The sequence below is a fragment of the Strix aluco genome, chromosome 16, assembly GCF_031877795.1.
Source record: "Strix aluco isolate bStrAlu1 chromosome 16, bStrAlu1.hap1, whole genome shotgun sequence".
Taxonomy (NCBI): Eukaryota; Metazoa; Chordata; class Aves; order Strigiformes; family Strigidae; genus Strix; species Strix aluco.
The window spans coordinates 17,550,157-17,567,341 of NC_133946.1; the positions used below are offsets into that span (position 1 = coordinate 17,550,157).

At 54.4% G+C, this 17,185-nt stretch overlaps 2 protein-coding genes across 3 annotated transcripts in view; one reads left to right on the forward strand and one right to left on the reverse strand.

Moving 5' to 3' along the window:
* The window catches only part of TSPAN32 (tetraspanin 32), a 33,641-nt gene extending 26,244 nt beyond the window's left edge, over positions 1-7,397 (reverse strand). For both annotated transcript variants that reach the window (XM_074842002.1, XM_074842001.1), the window contains exons 1-3: positions 7,272-7,397; positions 5,124-5,238; positions 3,819-3,916 (exon numbers count right to left, since the gene is read on the reverse strand). In XM_074842002.1, coding sequence (XP_074698103.1) covers positions 3,819-3,916; positions 5,124-5,238; positions 7,272-7,337 — 279 coding nt within the window. In that variant the 5' untranslated portion in view covers positions 7,338-7,397. The remainder of the gene's footprint in view (positions 1-3,818; positions 3,917-5,123; positions 5,239-7,271) is intronic.
* A 7,850-nt stretch (positions 7,398-15,247) lies between these two features.
* On the forward strand, positions 15,248-16,912 carry ASCL2 (achaete-scute family bHLH transcription factor 2). Its single transcript, XM_074841992.1, has 2 exons — positions 15,248-15,982; positions 16,096-16,912. Exon 1 carries the CDS (start codon positions 15,456-15,458, stop codon positions 15,969-15,971), a length of 516 nt encoding a protein of 171 aa, XP_074698093.1. The 5' UTR covers positions 15,248-15,455; the 3' UTR covers positions 15,972-15,982; positions 16,096-16,912.
* Positions 16,913-17,185: the final 273 nt, after the last annotated feature.

Genomic DNA, 17,185 nt, shown 5'->3' on the forward strand with positions numbered 1-17,185 from the left:
CCATCCTGAACACAAATTTTGCTCTATACAAGTGTTTTTTAGGCTGGAAAGTTTAGATGTAAGAATTTCAGCTGGGATATTCTGGTTGGCATGTTGCTCCATGGTTTTTTTTTCCTCCCCTCTCTCCATCTGACCAGATAACAGCACATGGTGCCTTAAACCCCATCGGAGAAAGAGTCTTTCCTTTGTACAAGCAGTACTAGCAAAACTGCAGTTTTCCTTCCTTCTCCTCCCCTTCCATAGTGACATGGCCTTCATGGGCCTGAGAGCTGCAGGATGTTTACATTCAGGACTGATGGCATGATGGACCACAGATCACCAAAAAGTGGGGTTTGCGAGAACTGGAGGACAGTCAGTAAACCTGTCACCACTCTTCCTGTTTAAGAGGAGCTTTGGAGATGATAGTCTAGGATTTTAGAACATAATTTTTTATCCTTAAGTTCTCAGTTACTCTCTAGAAACCAGCTTCCTCACGAGCATCAGTGGATGCACAGCCTAGCTGGTCTGGTGATGCTGCAGGACGAGCTCCTGAGATACATGTGCTTTAGCCAATTTGACCTGCTCTGGTTTCTAACCACTGCACACCCATTACTGTTATTAGGACAGCACCAGTAAGGCCTGCAAAAACTGAGATCCCTTCTCTATACACACAAACCTCCAGAGAGCCAAGCAGGGTGAGCATTTATAATTTAAATAGACAAAAAAAAAAAAAAAAAAGGCCAGTAGGGAAACTGAGGCACAAGAAGGACATGGGCTCCACCCAGAAGTTCAGTGACCAGGGCAACGCTCCTCTAAGCCCACCTGCATCCTGGCTAGCAATCCCCCGGGGGAGCTGGTTTACCAAGTGGCATTGTGGTGGATTAGCCACATCGATGCAGACATCCCCCGAGCGTGGCTTGGTTTCCTCTACAGCCACAGATGTCAGGAACCAATACTCCGGTGTCTTCCCTCTTTGATTAAAGAGTGAATTAAATGGTCTTCTAAACAAGACACATGATTTGCAGGAGAGGAAAAGTCCTTTAAAATCAATAGCAGGGGGAAGGTGAAAAATCCTCGCTATTAACAAGCAGAAAAAAAGCTACAAGCAGGGAGGCTGATCACTTCTGTGAGCTACAGCCCCGCAGGGATCAGCAGGGCAGGAGGCGACACCGCCAAGTTTCAGAGCCCCACGGGGCTGAGCCCCACTCCTGCCTGCAATGACACCTCACCGCAGCCGGCAGGGCTGGCTCTCCTGTCTGCATTTCTTGCTTGCAGATCAGAGATTAAAGACGAGCCTTGGGAGGGGGTAGGAACTGGTGGGAAAACAAGCAGCAGGCTGGCCCTTGCTGACAGCTAGAACAGAGGGGGTGCAATTTGTAGGAATAAGCAAAGCTGCCCTGTGTGATTTAAGATGCTGATGAGCTGCTTGAACAAAGAGGAGCAGAGAAGGTGGTGCTGGTGACCAGCTCTTGCGTATTTCCAGTTCATTTCTGAAGGGTTGGGACCACGGGGCCACCCCTGCAGTGGTTCCAGCAGCCGCTGCCTTACCCAGGGCCTTTCCCTGCATCTCCCAGTGCTGAGTGCCACGGCCCTGCGGGGAGCAGGAGGGGGACCCCAGCGGGGACTGGGGATCGGGATCAGGGATGAGGAGCCCGGCGGGGATCGGGGATCAAGGATCGGGATCGGGGAGCCCGGTGGGGCAGGGATCGGGGATGGAGAGCCCGTTGGGGCAGGGAGCAGGGAGTGGGGATTGGGGAGCCCGTCGGGGTGGGGATGGGGAGCGGGGATCGGGGATGGGGATCCCGTCGGAGCGGGAATCAGGGATGGGAAGCCCGGCGGGGATGGGGGATCGGGGATGGGGAGCCTGGCAGGGATCAGGGATCGGGGACGGGGAGCCCATCAGGGAGGGGATCGGGGATGGGGAGTCTGTTGGGGCGGCGATCGGGTATCGGAGAGCCCGTCGGGGTGGGGATGGGGATTGGGGACGGAGATCCCGTCGGGGCGGCGGCCCCCTCCAGTGGCGAGCCCCCCCCTGCTCCGCCTGCACCCCGCCCTACCACCGCACACGCCTGGCCGGGCCCTCACCGTGCCCCGAGACGGTGGAAATGGAGCTTCAAGGCAACCAAGGGGCATCCAGTTATCCCCTGGCGAGCGCGGAGGGGGATGCCCCATGGCTGCCACCGCGGGGAACGCACCTCGCACCCGTCCCCCCCTTCCCGTGAGGCACGGCCTCGTGTCTGCACCAAACGGCATCATCCAAGACCCAAAATGAACGTGGCCACCTCCCCCAGAGGCCCCCACTGTGAATGCTAAAGCAGAGTGAACAGGATGCCCCAGGAGCCACAGAGAAAAGTCCAGAGGTAGTTTGGGGGTTCTGCCAGCCAGGGGTTTCTTTGGTGGCCAGAGCTTGGCTGTGTCACACCAAACCGGCTGGGCTGGGGGGGGCAATGGGCGGCTGGAGGAAAGGACCTGCTGGTCCTCACCCCCACGGCAAGGGCAGCATCAAGTGGGCCGTGGAGGAGGGACAGCAACATTCACTCGATACATTTGTCTTCAACTATTCCTTCAGGAGACAGCTATAATTTTAACAACCTAGTGGCACATCCCAAACTATACTGCACACAGAGTAAGGCAACCAAATAAACATTAAAGAGAAGTTCAACTATATTTTCAGGCAGCCTTGACAATCTCCCCCAGCCTCTACACACCCATCTGTTGTTTTAGACGTGGTAACTGCAGACACACACTGAAGTGTACGTCAGCAAAAGAGAGGGGAATTAGACACACTCTGCTAGCAGTATTCCTGGGAACTGTGTCACTCAGGCCCCTTTGAGGATCTCAGAGAGGGGAAGACTGCATACTGAGAAGGTGAAAACATTAACTTCAGTAGCTGCTTTGCACTAAGCTTTAAAGGTGTCCCCTTCTCATTTCCACCATCAGCATCGTTTTCCCCAATTACATAGATTAGGTAAATCTCTTGAAAGCTAGTTTATGTATAACAGCAATGCAATTATTTTATATTAAGCACAGGTTCATGCACAGCAACCTACCTGTTAACTCCTGCCCTTCACACAGCACTGGCAAACATGCAGGGAGCAGTGCTTTTCTGCTCCTCCCTCCAGCCCCAAGGCTGGAAGCTGCTCTGTTCAAACTGAGCCCTGTGTGCAGGCTCTGCTTTTAAATGGAGCTGAGCTCACAGGCCAGTTTACTAATGCAGGCATGGTCCAGGCCCAAACAGGCACTTCACTGTGGATGATGGGGAGGTGGCACTTCAGCTCCTGGGGTACCCCTCCACCTTCTCCCTGGAGGCTGAAACTGAGGGTCCAGCCCAAAGCCCCCATGCCTGCTGCCACGCTTTGTAAGCCTCGCCCCACCACTGTGGTGGATGTTTGCAGCGAGGGGGGAAGGAGGGGAGCTAACTTTGCTGTCACAAGTCAGAGGAACAACGTGGGACTCAAAATCACACTGCTAAGGTTTTCCCACACAAACCACATGTTGACTTGGCGAGAGAAAAAAAATACGCTGGGAATCGTCATCACTGCAAACACTTTGACAGAGAAGCACCTCCCTTTGACCCCGCTCTGAAAGCTGCATGCACAGCACCTCGGCAAAAGAAACAAGGCGCAGAAGGATGCAGTCCTCGGCTAGAAGAACTCTGCAAGGTCATGCCTTTTACAAAAATGTCCCCTTGCAGCACAGGGTGGAGCAACAGGACATCCTTCCCCAGGCGTGCATGCTCCCGGGCACAAGGCAAACCAGCCCCCCCCAGCACCACATTTGAAGGGTACCAGCCCAAGGTCACAGAAAGCCCCTCCTGGCCGGTCCCTCCCCATACGCACCACGGCGGTGAGGCACGGCGACTCCCGCACCGTGGCAGCGGAGCTCAGCAGGGCTGCGAGGATCAGGGTCATGCTGAGGCAGATCCCAAAGTAGAAAGCTGGAAGGAAGGCAGACATGGGAGCTGCGGTCAGACACCAAGACTTTAGGGCTAACAGAGGCCTGGTCTGATGCTTTCGCCCAGAGAGGGACCAAAAAGTGCATTTTGGGGAGCTGGTCCAAGAGGACCAGGTTGCAGAACTGAAATTGTTTTATAATTTATTCAATACCCCTCATCTGTGTATTGCTTGTCTGGCAGGGCTGTAAACCTCTGAGCGGTTCCCACAGCTCCAGCAGAGCAAAGCACCCTGAAAGGGTGTCGGTCCACCCGACAGACCACAAGCTGTCAATTATTACAGCACTCTGATAAGGATCTCCCCAAACAGGGGATGCAGATGCACAGCGGCTGTCCTGTGGCCCGATCAGGACGTTGTGCGTGGCTAATCTGGTGCAACACTCGCCCACTGGTTTCCTCCTGGCTAAGGCAGGGTCACAGCCGGTACCCTGGGGCAGGGCTCAGGGACCCAGGGGCTGGGAAGGGAGAGCCTGCAAGGCTGTGTTAAGTTCCAGCCTATCTAACCCCTGGTGTCTGTAGGAAAGGGGGAGGGCTGTACCTTAGCTTTGGACTAACATAGTTTAACACGTGCCTTGTTAAACTGAAATTGAGAACCAGCATCTAAAGAGTGTATGAGCATGTTTAAGCCCAGAGTATAGCTCTGAAGAAGCAGCAGATGTGAGCTCAGCAGAGAGCAGGGTATTTTAGTATCTGGGCTGTTCTCATCTCTTTGCTTTAGCCTTGTATCTGAGACTCAGTTTATATTTCTCCCTTGTGTAGGGGAAAAACCCCACATTTCCTCCCAAAACAGGTGTTTCCACGCATTTCTCCTCCCAGCCTCAATTTTCTATGCTCTGCTTCAACTCCTGGAACAGTCCCTCTCCCCACGCCCCCAGGGCCTTTCCAGCCCCACTGCACCTTTAGGTCCATCGGTGGCCGAGCTCCCCCGGAGCTTTCAGCATGGCACGGGGGAAGGACGGGGAGATGGTGAATAACGGGGCAGGAGCGAACGCAGCAGCACCTGAGCACCCTGTGCCCCAACAGCACCCCTCGGTGCCGATACAGAAAAAAGTGCCTGTGGGACTGTGTTAGTCCTAATACATCCTCCAAAAGCCAGCCCCTGCCTCCTCCCGCAATACCTCAGCATTTCCTTCAATCGCTTTAGGGGATTTTGCAGCTCCTGCGCTCTCACTGGGGTGCAACCCCGACGTACCTGCGTGGTGGATGACCCTGTAGGAGTTGTTCTCCAGGGAGATGTTGCTGATGAGGGTGAAATGGAGCCCGTAGTGAGTGACTGTGCTCAGTGTGGCAATGGACAACCCCAGCAGCTGGAAGAGAAGGATTTTAGGAAGGGATTGACAAGGCAGCAGCTCCTGCTGAGGGCACACAAAGCTTAGAGGTGTATACTGCTGAGCCCCACGCAGATGCAGACAGCCTGATCCAAAGACCACTGCGTGTACTCCAAAATGCATGTAGAAGGACAAACCCCAGACACTTCAACATACTAAAGCTCTTTTTCTCTCTTGCATAATGAGTGCACACGACGCCACGCAGCCCACAGTCTCTTGGCCAGTGTCCATGGATGAAATTCCCAGCACGTAAAGAAAACCCAGAGGATCAATGCTCTTGCAGCACACCCGTGCGGTCCCACCCTGCTCCGCAGAGTACGCACGTGCAGTTATGAGGGCTGCTAGCTTCAGCAGTGGTTTCAGGCAGGGATGATGTTCTCTGCTTTGCTCTTTGCCATGCTAGTCCCATTGCCTGATGTTGGCTGTATTTCCTACTGTAGAGTGCAAAGAGCTGAGTCTTGTGCTATTCTGAAGTAATCTGTGCTGGTTTCTGTCTCTGCGACATGCTGCTGGGCCGTCCATGTTTCTGTCCCATCTCTGAGAGTGTTGGTATGCCCAGGGCATGGGGTGACGGCCAGCACGTTACCCTCTGTGTTGCCCAGAGCAAGTCCAGGCAACGGAGAGGGAACATCTCTGGTGGCACCTGGCCCTAGGGCAGGGCTCCTTGCAGCATGGCCAGTGGCAGAGCTGGGACGGAGGCACCGGCAGCAGGATGCTTAAAAACAGCTCCAGCTCTAGTGTAATGAACCTGGGAAATACAAGATGTGAGGCCACTCCGAGCTCCTAAGATAAGGTTTCATCATTTTCTGCCTTTATGGTACAGAAACACAAGGGAGTTATCCCTGTGTCAAATGTGACAGTCTGGTGTCAACATAATCCCCACTGTATGTCATTTTCTAATACATTTTGCTGGAGACTTATAGTTTCAGATGCTCAATACATCCAAACCATAGCATTTTCTCCTCATAAATAACCTAATTTGTGGCACCTACTGATCCTGCATGCTGTGCATTACTGCCTATCTTGACCCACACCCAGCAAAATGCTAAGTGCATCATTGTTTCTGAGAAACACCGGTCTAAAATCTTCCCAACAGCAGTAACATGCTTTTAGCCATCCACAGCAGCTGTGCCTTAACATCTCTAAACATGCTTGCTACCAGTCCTCCTTTGACTGCCTCCAAATGTCATATCTTGTTGTTTGGAAGAGTACAGCCACTACAGCCAACAGTCTTGAAATGTTGAAATTTGGACAAACTATAAATTTCATGTGTGGCCCCAAATAAGGTACTACCTTTTAATTACACTCTTTCCAAGTCATCAACCCTCTTTGAACTGAACACAGGTTATTATTATTTTTTTAAGCTTGCAAGTTTTGATGAAGTGAAAAGGCAACAAGCACATACAACTCGAAAACACCCAGAAGAAGCATTCCCCGGTTTCCACCATTTCCCATCAGCTTTAACAGAAAATGTCAAGAAGCTCCCCTTGAATTTGCTTCAAAAGCTGATAAAAAGGATCCCTAGAATAGCTTTCACTTTGCGGTGCGGTTCTGCAGGTCTCTCACACACACTTCCAGCGAAGCCTTGCAGTTTCATATCCTCACTGATCCCACCTGCAGCCGACCACCCTCCCAGCAACGTGTGACTGCAGAAGATCCATTCTCCCTCTTTTGCTCCGAGGAGACAGGAGCAAATATCTTTTTGCTGAAAACCACCCATTCTGCTGGCAGCGACCTTTCCTTTCTCCTTCGAGGGGGCTGCTGGGTTGTGAAAGAGCTGCAGTGGTGTGACAGCCCTGAGAAAGGAGAAGTCTATCAGCAGAGGGGGGGGGGCGATGCTGGCGGCCAGCGATAACCGCCCAGCGTGCAACGATAACTCAGGCAGTTGGCTTTGCTTGTCCTCCACCCGCAAAAAACAGATCGTGGGAAAACCCGACCCTCTCTGAGCAGGGACAGTGAAGGCAACAGTTCACCTCGATTCTGCAGAGATCCCCTCAAACCTGCCTGCTCACCATGACACAGAGGCTGGTCACCATCAGCTGGCACTTGGTGGTCCTCATCCCGCACCCCGGTCCCATGGCTCCTTGTCCCCAGAGAGAGCTGGCAGTTGGTGCCCCCAGCTCTTGATAAAGCCTGGGTTTCCACCAAAGGGAGGCATGGCCACAGCGGGGCCTCTCGGGAAGTGTAGTCCCCACCACGTGCTGATGCACCTCCTCCTGACTGATTATTAAATCCTGTTTAGAGCAGCTGTTTTCTGCCCAGGCTCTCGGTGGGCTGCCATCAGCTCCAACACACAGCCAGCGGGGAAAGGAGGAAAGGCATACAGAAAAACAGCCTTTCACAGGGTTTGGAGCAAAGCTCCTTGAAAAAATTTTTGAAACTGTTCAATCAAGTTTCAGTATCAAAATACCCTGTTTTTCACCTTCACAGGGATGCAGTTTTGCTTAATGAACACCGTCACTAACTACTTTAAATCTTCATAAATAGTATCTTGGGAAAAAATTTAGGAAAATGTTATTTTGAAAAAAATAACCTGTTGTTTAAAGAAGAGATCAAAACCCCCAAACAGATCTGCATGAGTCTTCCAAGACTCTATTAAAACTTATTTGCAGGCAAAGGGAAAAAAATCCCTTTGGTAGTATTTTATTCAGAAAAATGGCTATACATAAATATAAACCCCTGCTTGGGAAACCCTCATCGTCCATGGACGTTTTGACTCTGTCCTTTCCTCTCTCCTAGCACTGAAGACCCCATGGACCCACGGCTACAGAAGACTCAGGTGACTTCTGGTCTTCAAAACCAGCTGCCTGCTGGATGTGTGTTTCCCAAAAGTAAATACCAAAGAAGCCTCAAGAATGATCAGTCCAAAGGGAGACTGAGTGCCTTAATCAACTTTAGTTTCGGAGCTAGGCTGATGGAAAAGAGGTAAAACAGAATAATGGAAAATAGTTGCACTCCCCCCAGGTGGCAAAGAACGGGGGGAAAAAGGTAAAACCCTCCCACATCAGTAACTGTAGCTACAGGAAAATGACTAAGAAGAAAGAGGAGGAGAGTGAATAAAGCAAGGAAGATGCATTTTGTAGAGCAAAGAGAAGCAAGAGAAAGTGAGTTGCACAAAGCCCTGTGCACAGGAAAAAGCATGTCATGATCTTCTGATTACATCACTAGCTTTTCTGCAAGTTTTATTGCAAAACATCTTGGTTGCAACCTCCTGAGACACCAAGGAGAGCTGCCGCAGCTGTTTCCAAACACATTCCCCATGAGTCGTGGGTCCCTGCCGTGGGGGGTCCCCGATGCCCAGCGGGAGCCACTGATGTACCCATGTGCACAGAGAGACCTTCCTACCCCAGCCAACAGCTGGAAACCACCTGAGAAAGGCCAACAGATGGGCAGCAGGGCAGGGAGCAGTGGGGAGAGCACTACAGAGAGAGGGCAACAGGCTGGGGAGGCAGCTCATGCCCAGCCACACAGGTCTGGGAGCAGGGACCAGACGTCATCCGCAGCAGTGCAGATCCCCCGGGGACAGAAGTATAGCTGCAAGGTGAGCAGCTGGATTTAGACTGGCTCCTAGGAAGTTCTTCTTTCCAGAAGGGGTTGTTAGGCATTGGAATGGGCTGCCCAGGGCAGGGGGGGAGTCCCCATCCCTGGAGGGGCTGAAGAGTCGGGTTGACCCAGCGCTGAGGGATCTGGTGGAGTTGAGAACAGTCAGTGTGAGGTTCATGGTTGGACTGGAGGATCTTCAAGGGCTTTTCCAGCCTGGATGATTCTGTGATTCTGTGATATCCACATGGTCCCCACGATGGGCCAGGTGGGGAAGGTGCCTTATGAAAAGCTGTGGTGGAGTTAGGGCTGCATCCAAAGGCAGAGCTGATAGCAGCCGTCATTCCTTCTGGCGCTACGGGACGCAGACGGTTGGGTTGTCACCCGCATTTTCAAGGGGACTGACCACCAAATGGGCACGGGTACAGAGGCAGCAGGGTTGGTCCATAGGTAGAGTTACAGGTTAAATCTGGAAGGGTTGCAAGAAGGTTTGAAGCACAGCTCCGGGTCTAACCCCAGCTCTGGGTCTAACACTGGGTACAGAAGCCCAACCAAGAGCGACGGCGGGTTAGGAGCGAGGGCAGCCGTGGTCATCCCCTGTTTCACAGCCGGGGAAGTGAGCAAACCCATGCAGCCCATCTTCATTTCCCCCCAGACCCCAGTTTCCTTCCCAACCCTAAAGGCACACCACCCGAGACCTGTGCCAAGCCAGATCTCACACTAGAGGTCCCCACAGGCCAGCAGAAGCCTTTCCCGAAGGCCTGGGTGATTTCTGAAGGAAATAGATGGGCGGTTCCCTTGCCAGTTCCCCAAAGGTCTCCTCTGTCAGTGCAGGAGCCTCGCACCTCACTGCCGGACCACCTGAGACGTCACAAAATCATCACCGACACCCTTGGAAGGGCTCCTAGTCTCTCCACAAAAGATGCTTTTGTCCCCAGCCATAAAAACAGGCACCTTCAGTGCCTCACCAAGCTCTCAAAGCAGATCTGCAACTTTAAAAACCTGAGTTTTAACAGATGTTTTCTCTGGTTTGGTTGCAAATGCCTATTCCTGGGTAGCTTGCCCATGTCCTCTGATGCTTCAGATGTTTCTCCCACCTCCAGCGCTCGGCGCTCTGCCTTCGTGCCTGCTCCCTCGGTAACCTGCTCCGGCGCCGTGCTGGATTTGGGGTTAGAGGCATTTTCTGCTGTTTCTCTTTCCTTTGTCTTACACTTTATCCCATATAGGTATGGCTTGAAAGATTTCTCTTTGGGGCAGAACATATGTGAATTTCTCACATCAAAAAATAATAGAGCAAAAGAAGTTTCTCCCTCTGCCCAAAAGAAAGTCGATAGTAGGAGCATTAGTAGACCTGGGGCATTAAGAGGATGGGCTCTGATTGAGGGAGGCACATTCAGCACATGCACTACCAAAGTGAGCACAGGGGGGGCATGCGCGCTCATTGTAACTGTGGCCACTGAAAGGGGCTCTTTACAAAACCTCCCTTTCTCTGGGATTAAAATTCCTCTGGGTGCCATGTCATGGGCACACGCCTGCCTCAGCAGCCCAGGGAGCCCTGGCCAGAAGCAGGGTGTCCCCCCAGCCCCAGCCCAGCAGGCAGAGAGGCAGGACTGGATGGCAGCGTGGCTTTTCCAGCAAGACTCGGCCTCCTGCCCGCCCTGCCGGCTGTTATCAGTTGGTCCCCTTTGCAAGAGCACAACTTACCGCTCCCAAACGTGGTGCAAAAACCACAGGTGACCACAGCTCCCACCTGCGGCTTTGTCCCTTATCTCTGCTTATCAGCCGGAGCGTGGAAAGAAGGTAGCGAGGCTGAAAATACCCGGGGGAGCCCAGGTGCCCTCTTCCTCTAGCCTTGGGGCAGCTTGCAGCCTTCTGTTAGGCTGTGAAAATACAACCCAGGCATCCCCAGCTGCATGGGGGTCGGAAGGACGTGCCACGTCGTCCAGAAGGAAAGGATTGATTTAAAAAAGGGAACAAAGCCAGATCACATTTTTTGCAGAGCTAAAAACCTCCAACCCTCTTCCGAGCCGGAGGGAAATGCTGCCCACACTGTCAGATGGATGTCCTAAGAGAGCTGGGGGATCTGATGTGTTAATGCTGCACCGGGTGAACTTGGGAGACTAAACATAAATGGAGGGGAAGAGCCTGAATTCATGCTTGTGCTTTTTCACCATCCACTTTTCTGACTCTTGCCCCATCGGTGCAGTCACAAGTGATGCAACAGCAGCACCCCAACCCCAGCTGCTTGAACTCCAGCCGGGCAGCAGGTAAGAGAAACCTCCCCCTCGGCTTTGGGGTGCTGCTACTTGTGCTCCTGCGACAGGATGGGCTGGAGGCAGGGGAGAGGAGGTCGCCCCAGGAGGCAAAACTACACCCATGGTCCAGGCAGGACACATCCATGCCGGGTCCCTGCCGCCTCTGGGGAGCCTCCTCCTTCGCCAGCCCGCACCACCATTAGGGAGAATAACTCTCCTCCGGGGAGGAAAGGAGCTCCAAACGTGGCAGATTCACAAGGGTCACTGGCTCAGCCCATTGGGTCCCTCAGCTACAGCCCGTAACACAGCTATATTCACCCTGCAGCTTGCTCGTAAATAAAACATGCCCACATCAAACCGCACCGAGGCCGTATGAATGAGGGGAAGCCAGAGAGACCCCACAGCCCTCGTCTGCCTTCCCGGGCGCATCACAAGGATGCATTGTAAAGGCTGCTTAGCATTCATATAGCACATACGCACAATCAAAGCTAAAAATCAACTTTTAAACCCGGGGCTGCCTCTTTTCAAGAAGGGAAGGAGAGAAGAAAAGGGGGAGGCGCTGGGCTTTGCCAAGCTTCAGATGCACCATACAACTCCGCTGTGAATGGAAACAAGGCTGGCCAGAGGCTGCCTTGGAAGAAACAAAACCGGAGAGAAATCATAAAATCTCCAAAGGACTTTTTTATTTATTATTATTTCCAAAGTGTGTCTCAGAAATCCTTCAGTGATTCCCAGGTATTTTGAAATTAATTATAGATGAGCAAAAAAAAATGTCAGAAGAGTTATTAAAAAAAAGTTCATCAAGCGCAAGAAAGATTACATTTGAAAAGAGCATAAGCTGAAGACAGGGAGTCCCCTTCAGAATGAACTCAAATAAGCTTCTTTCCCCCCCGAAAGCGAAACAACTGCACTCATAGCTCTAAAGCACACCTCCCTACTTAAATTTTTTTTCTTTTCCACATGGTATCTAATTGCATACGATAACTGCCCAGGAGGCAGCTGTGCAAGTGATAGACCTGAAGACAGGACTCTAGCCCTGCTCCTAGCAAAACCAGCGCGAGCAGAGCCCAGCCTGGCAAACGGGGATTCACCTGCTCACCGAGAACGGGGCTTCTCGACTGCCCATCGCCATTTATTTCTGGCATTCACCCTCTCGAGCCTTATTGCAATGGGACTGCTTTCCACTGAGGTCCAGAAAGTTTTGGCCAAAAAAATTAAAAAGCTCACGTCAGCTGCCCGTAACACCTGGGTCACGGCGGGACTGAGCCAGCACCTCGTCTGCCACGTTCCCGCTGACACACGTGCCAAGTCAGGCAGCAGCGTTCTGCTCTCACCTCTGGCAGATGCAAGAAATAACACGTGGTGTCAGGGCTCGGGGGCCCTTCCTCACAGCCACTCTCCCTCTGAGCAGAGTGCACCCACCTCGCACCTCGCTGGCCGAAGCCCCGCAGGACTTTGAGGCGTCCACACCAACTGTGCGTTTATCACTTTTGCCTTACCTGTGCCAGGAGGGGAGAAATTCTTCTCCCCACCCTCTGGGGATGGGTAGCACATTGCTGGATGCTCTCTCTCCCCAGATTACGATCAGGAAGTTGATTGTGAACACAGACAGTGTTTAATGATGTCTTGTTCTACTGGATCTTACATAGTCATTAGCTTCATAAAGAGATTTCAAATAAGATTACATTTCTCGGAGTAGGAGATGTGCCTACCTTCCTTCAGACTATCAGGAATACAGCTGTGTTGTTAAGAAAGCGTAAGCAGTTGCTTTGTGCCGTGCTCAGGCCCAGGTCCAACAGCCACATCTGGCCGGGGACTCGCGTCGCGATCAGCAGCCCCGAAGCCGATTTGGACAAGGCAAGTTCGTCCCTGAGCTGAGCGTGGAAACGCTGGGGCTGCAGGCCGCACGCTGTCCCTTGAGACTGGTTTTACTGGTGTTTGAACTGTGCATTATTAATGACAAAAAATTTTCCTGTAGTTATTTTTGTACGATAAAAATCCAGTTATTAGTCTTGAGCGTGGCTCTTCGATACAGAAGGTTTTCTCTTGAAAAGCTTCAAAGCCAGCAGCTTCCTCTTTCCTGTGAGAAAGGCTTGCATCAGAAATTAAAGACAGGTAATAAAAGAACATCACTATTACTCCACTGCAGTAACACCCTTTCTGCCTAAGCCGCTATCGCTGCGGAGGGCAAGGGCAGCCCCTGCGCCAGCCAAGGCAGCTTGGCAGATGCCGAAGACACGCGCCAGCGTTCCACGGCTTGAGCTGAGCAAACCCTCCCGTGACACAAGCACAATTCGAGGCGCAAGCAGCTCCCCTGCGCTTCCCAGGAACCCCCCCCCAGGCAGCAGGCGCCTGCCTGCGCCGCAGGCCACGAGCTGCTCCTCTTGGGCCAAACCCTTCCGAGGAGCCGCACGGCTGCTCGCCGCTTCTCCCCCACGTCGGGGGCCAAGAACGTCTCAAAAGCCACCGAATTTGGGCGCGAAGCCTGACGTGTGCTTGCGTGGGATTACCAGAAGTGCAAAGTGCTCACAGGCTCCTTCCCGTCACTTCCAGGAATTTCAGCCCGGCTGCCTGCGACGCTGCAGCGGGACTCGCTCCTTCAACCTGCTGCTGTTGCAACTGATCCCTGGGAAAAATACTTCTCTTCCAACGTGGTGGAGCCTGGCTGCTCCCTAAATACCCCACGCAGGTGGAGAGCCCCCTCCATGTCACATCTAGAAAGCACGGATGGCTCTTTGTAGGAATATTTTTGGTTTAATACACCCTAGGGCAGAACCCAAGCGGTTCAGGGTAGCCAGGGGGATGCCGATCCTTGCCCTGATCCCCGAATCGTGCTGCAGAGCCTCGCTGGCACAGTCTGCGCGGTGATGGCTCTGCCGAGGGCGCGCGCGTGTCCCTGCCACCCGCTCTGGGCATCTTCCTGAGAAGGGGTTATGTGTTCCCTGCCAAAACATGAAGCCCCAGAACTGCCTCAAACCTCCCCACCTGCACACCTCTGGGCGCAGGGAGACCCTGCAGAGGGCAATTAGCACTTCTCTAATTAACAGCTGCTGCAAAGCTTCAACCTGGCTGAGCATCCTCCACCTCCTGCAGCCGGTCAGGCCGAGGGGCTGCTGGCCCAGGGGCCAGCGCAAAGGTCTGTCAGGGCTGTTTTAGCATCGCAGTTTTGTTGGGGTTTGTTATTTTTTTAAAGGCTGCGCAGGACCAAAGCCCCCGGGACAGCACATCTCGGAAGCCGGGCCGGGGCGCGGCCCCCGGGCAGTGGGTGCGTGTAGCACCCCCTCAGCCACCCCGTTTATTCAGCCGAACACCCCCCCCAGTCACTGCTCCCCCCAGGCTCCCGGGGGCACCGAGAAGCGGCTCCTCTGCTCTGCCCTCCCCGCCCCGCCGGCCCCGGCAGGGGCGAGCCCGGGGGCGACCCCCGAGCCACCCAGGCTTCGCGTTTTTCCTCCCCTCGCCCTGCCTTTAGCCTTGAAACCCTCCTTTAGGGAGAGTTTGAGGGTTTCAGAAGCCGGCGCGCAGAGAACGGCCCGTGCGAGGCGACTGCCGTCACGCAACTGCCATCAATTTTTATTATTTTTATTGTTATTTTTATTTTTTGGCACACGCAGCACAGCCCCTCGCTTTGCAAAGCAACCGGGTGCCCGCACGGCCCCGACCCCGCTGGGGGATGGAGGGGGCGGTGGCGCGTCCACCCACCGCCCCGCGGGGGGGTCCCCGCCGCGCCTCCTCCCCCGACACCATCAGGAGCCCGGTTTTGGGGGGAAAAAATGGCAGATTTGGAGGGGCAGGACCCCGCGCTGGCGCCGCACCGGGGCAGGGGGAGTACCAGGTGTGCGGGGAGAAGGGGGGGGGAGGCGGGGCAGGAGGGGGAGCCCCGCCCCCGAATGATCATGAAAATTAAAATATTAAAATTATAAAAATAGAAGCGGTGATTCAAGGGAAAAAAAGTTGCAAAAGGAGGGACGGGAGCGCACCCCCGTTCCGGCGGGCGGGGTGAGGTGAGGGGGGGGGGGGGGGGTTGCCGGGGCTGGCGGCGCCACGCGCCGGGCGCGCGCGGGGGGCGGGGGCGCGCGCGGGGGGGGCGGGCGGGGGTGGGGGGGGCGCGCGTGGCGCGGCGTGCGCGGCGCGTGCGGCCGGCGGGGGCTCGCGAGCGGCGGCGCGTTGATAAGGGCCGGCCGGCGGCGGCGCGCGCCGCAGAGGCGCGGAGCGGCGGCGGGAACCGGGATCCGCGCGCCCCCCGCCGCCCTCTTCTTTTTTTTTTTTTTTTTTCGGTTCTTTTTTTTTTTTTTTTTTTCCCCTTTAAATTTAGCTTGTAATTATTTTTCTTTCCCCCCCCTTCCTCGCATTTCTCACTCCCTTCGCGCGCCTTCCGCCAGCCGCCGCCGTGGCCGCCCGGCGATGAACGGCGGGGCCCTGCCGCCGCTGCCCCCCGCCGCCCCCCGCGGCCGCCGGCGGCCCGCCTCCCCCGAGCTGCTGCGCTGCAAGCGCCGCCTGGCCTTCCCCGCCCTGCCGGGCCCCGGGGCGGCGGCGGCGGCCGCCGTGGCCCGTCGGAACGAGCGGGAGCGGAACCGCGTGCGCCTGGTCAACCTGGGCTTCGCCGCCCTCCGCCAGCACGTCCCGCACGGCGCCGCCAGCAAGAAGATGAGCAAGGTGGAGACCCTCCGCTCCGCCGTCGAGTATATCCGCGCCTTGCAGCGGCTCCTCGACGAGCACGACGCCGCCGCCGCCGCCTTCCCCGACGGCCGCGGGCGGGCGACCGTCGGGGAGGGCGGTGGCTACTCCTCCGCTTCGCCCTCCTTCGCCTCCTCCGTGCCCGGCTCGCCCTGCTCTTCCGAGGAGAGCGGCTACGACGCGACGCTCAGCCCCGAGGAGCGGGAGCTGCTGGACTTCACCAGCTGGCTGGGGAGCTGCTGACCCGGCGGGAGGTGAGGGGGGGACCGGAGGGGGCGGGGGGGGGAGCGGAGGGGAAGGGGGGGGCCGCTCCCCCCGGCGGAGCGGGACACGCACCCATCGGGGCTCTCTGCACATCTCTCCGCAGCCCGTTCAGCCCGCAGTACCTCAGCGCCCTCGCTCTCCGCAGCAGCCAGCATCCCACCCCCCAAAATACTGCCCCCCGCCCCGACCCCGGCGGGACCCCGCTGGCCGCTCTTCTCGCCGGGTTCACCCGTCGTCTTCGGGCTGTGGAAAGTGCAATGGTGTAAATGACCGGCGGGGCTCCGGTACCGGCTCCGGGGCAGCGGCTCCACCTGCCCGCCGGGAGCTGCCGACGGAGAGGAGGCCCGAGCGACCCCACGCTCCCCCCGGCTGCTGTCTGATGTTGCTTTGGAGGGGTGGGAAAAAAAAAAAAAACAAACCACTTGATGCTTCCTTGTTTCTGGAGGGGGAGGGAATTTTTTATCATGTCAGATTCTATTTTATATGTAACTTGAACTGCCTATGGGAACACTGGTGTATGAAGACTTATTTTTGTACAAGAAACCTTAGAGAAAAGGGGTGAGGAGATAGTTCTATTTTTAGCAAGTCCTATTCCCTTGTTCTTGAACACTGCCAGCTAGAATGTTTTGGGAACATACATGGTTTAGATTAAAAAAAAAGTGGTGTCTTTTTCTCTCCAAACACTTTAGTAAAAGACTGTAAAGTTATGTTGTGTCTTAACGTGGTGTCCAAGTTTGCCTGGTGTGAAGGTCCACTTCTCTGAAAACTGAAGTTTTTTTTTTTTTTAAAAAAAAAAATGTATTGAAGGCATTTTTGTATGCACTTGCTAGGATTTCTTAAGTTGTACATATGCAGTTTTTAAAAGAGTATCATATTTTATGTAAATTGACTTTATAAATAAAAATCTATTTATAAATGGCTTCGGGGCTGTAAAGATGCGTGTGTTTGCCAGAAATGCCCGCGGTAACTTGTGCCTGGGGGGGGGGACGACACCAGGTTTCATGTGCAGAAGGGAATAAGGAGCAGCAGAGCATAACCTCCAGGCTTGCTTTTTTTTTTTTTTTTTCCCTCATTCAAGTTTTAGGAACTCGGCACTTGGTGCAGGTACTGCAGGGATGCTGTGTGGGGAGTGGCAGATGGGTATAGGAGGCAAGGCAGGTTCGGTGCTGATAACTTCCCTGGACATGCAGAAG

What these genes read in the sequence shown, in the direction of transcription:
- ASCL2 (XM_074841992.1), top strand. Translation starts at nt 15,456, where the DNA reads ATGAACGGCGGGGCCCTGCCGCCGCTGCCCCCCGCCGCCCCCCGCGGC.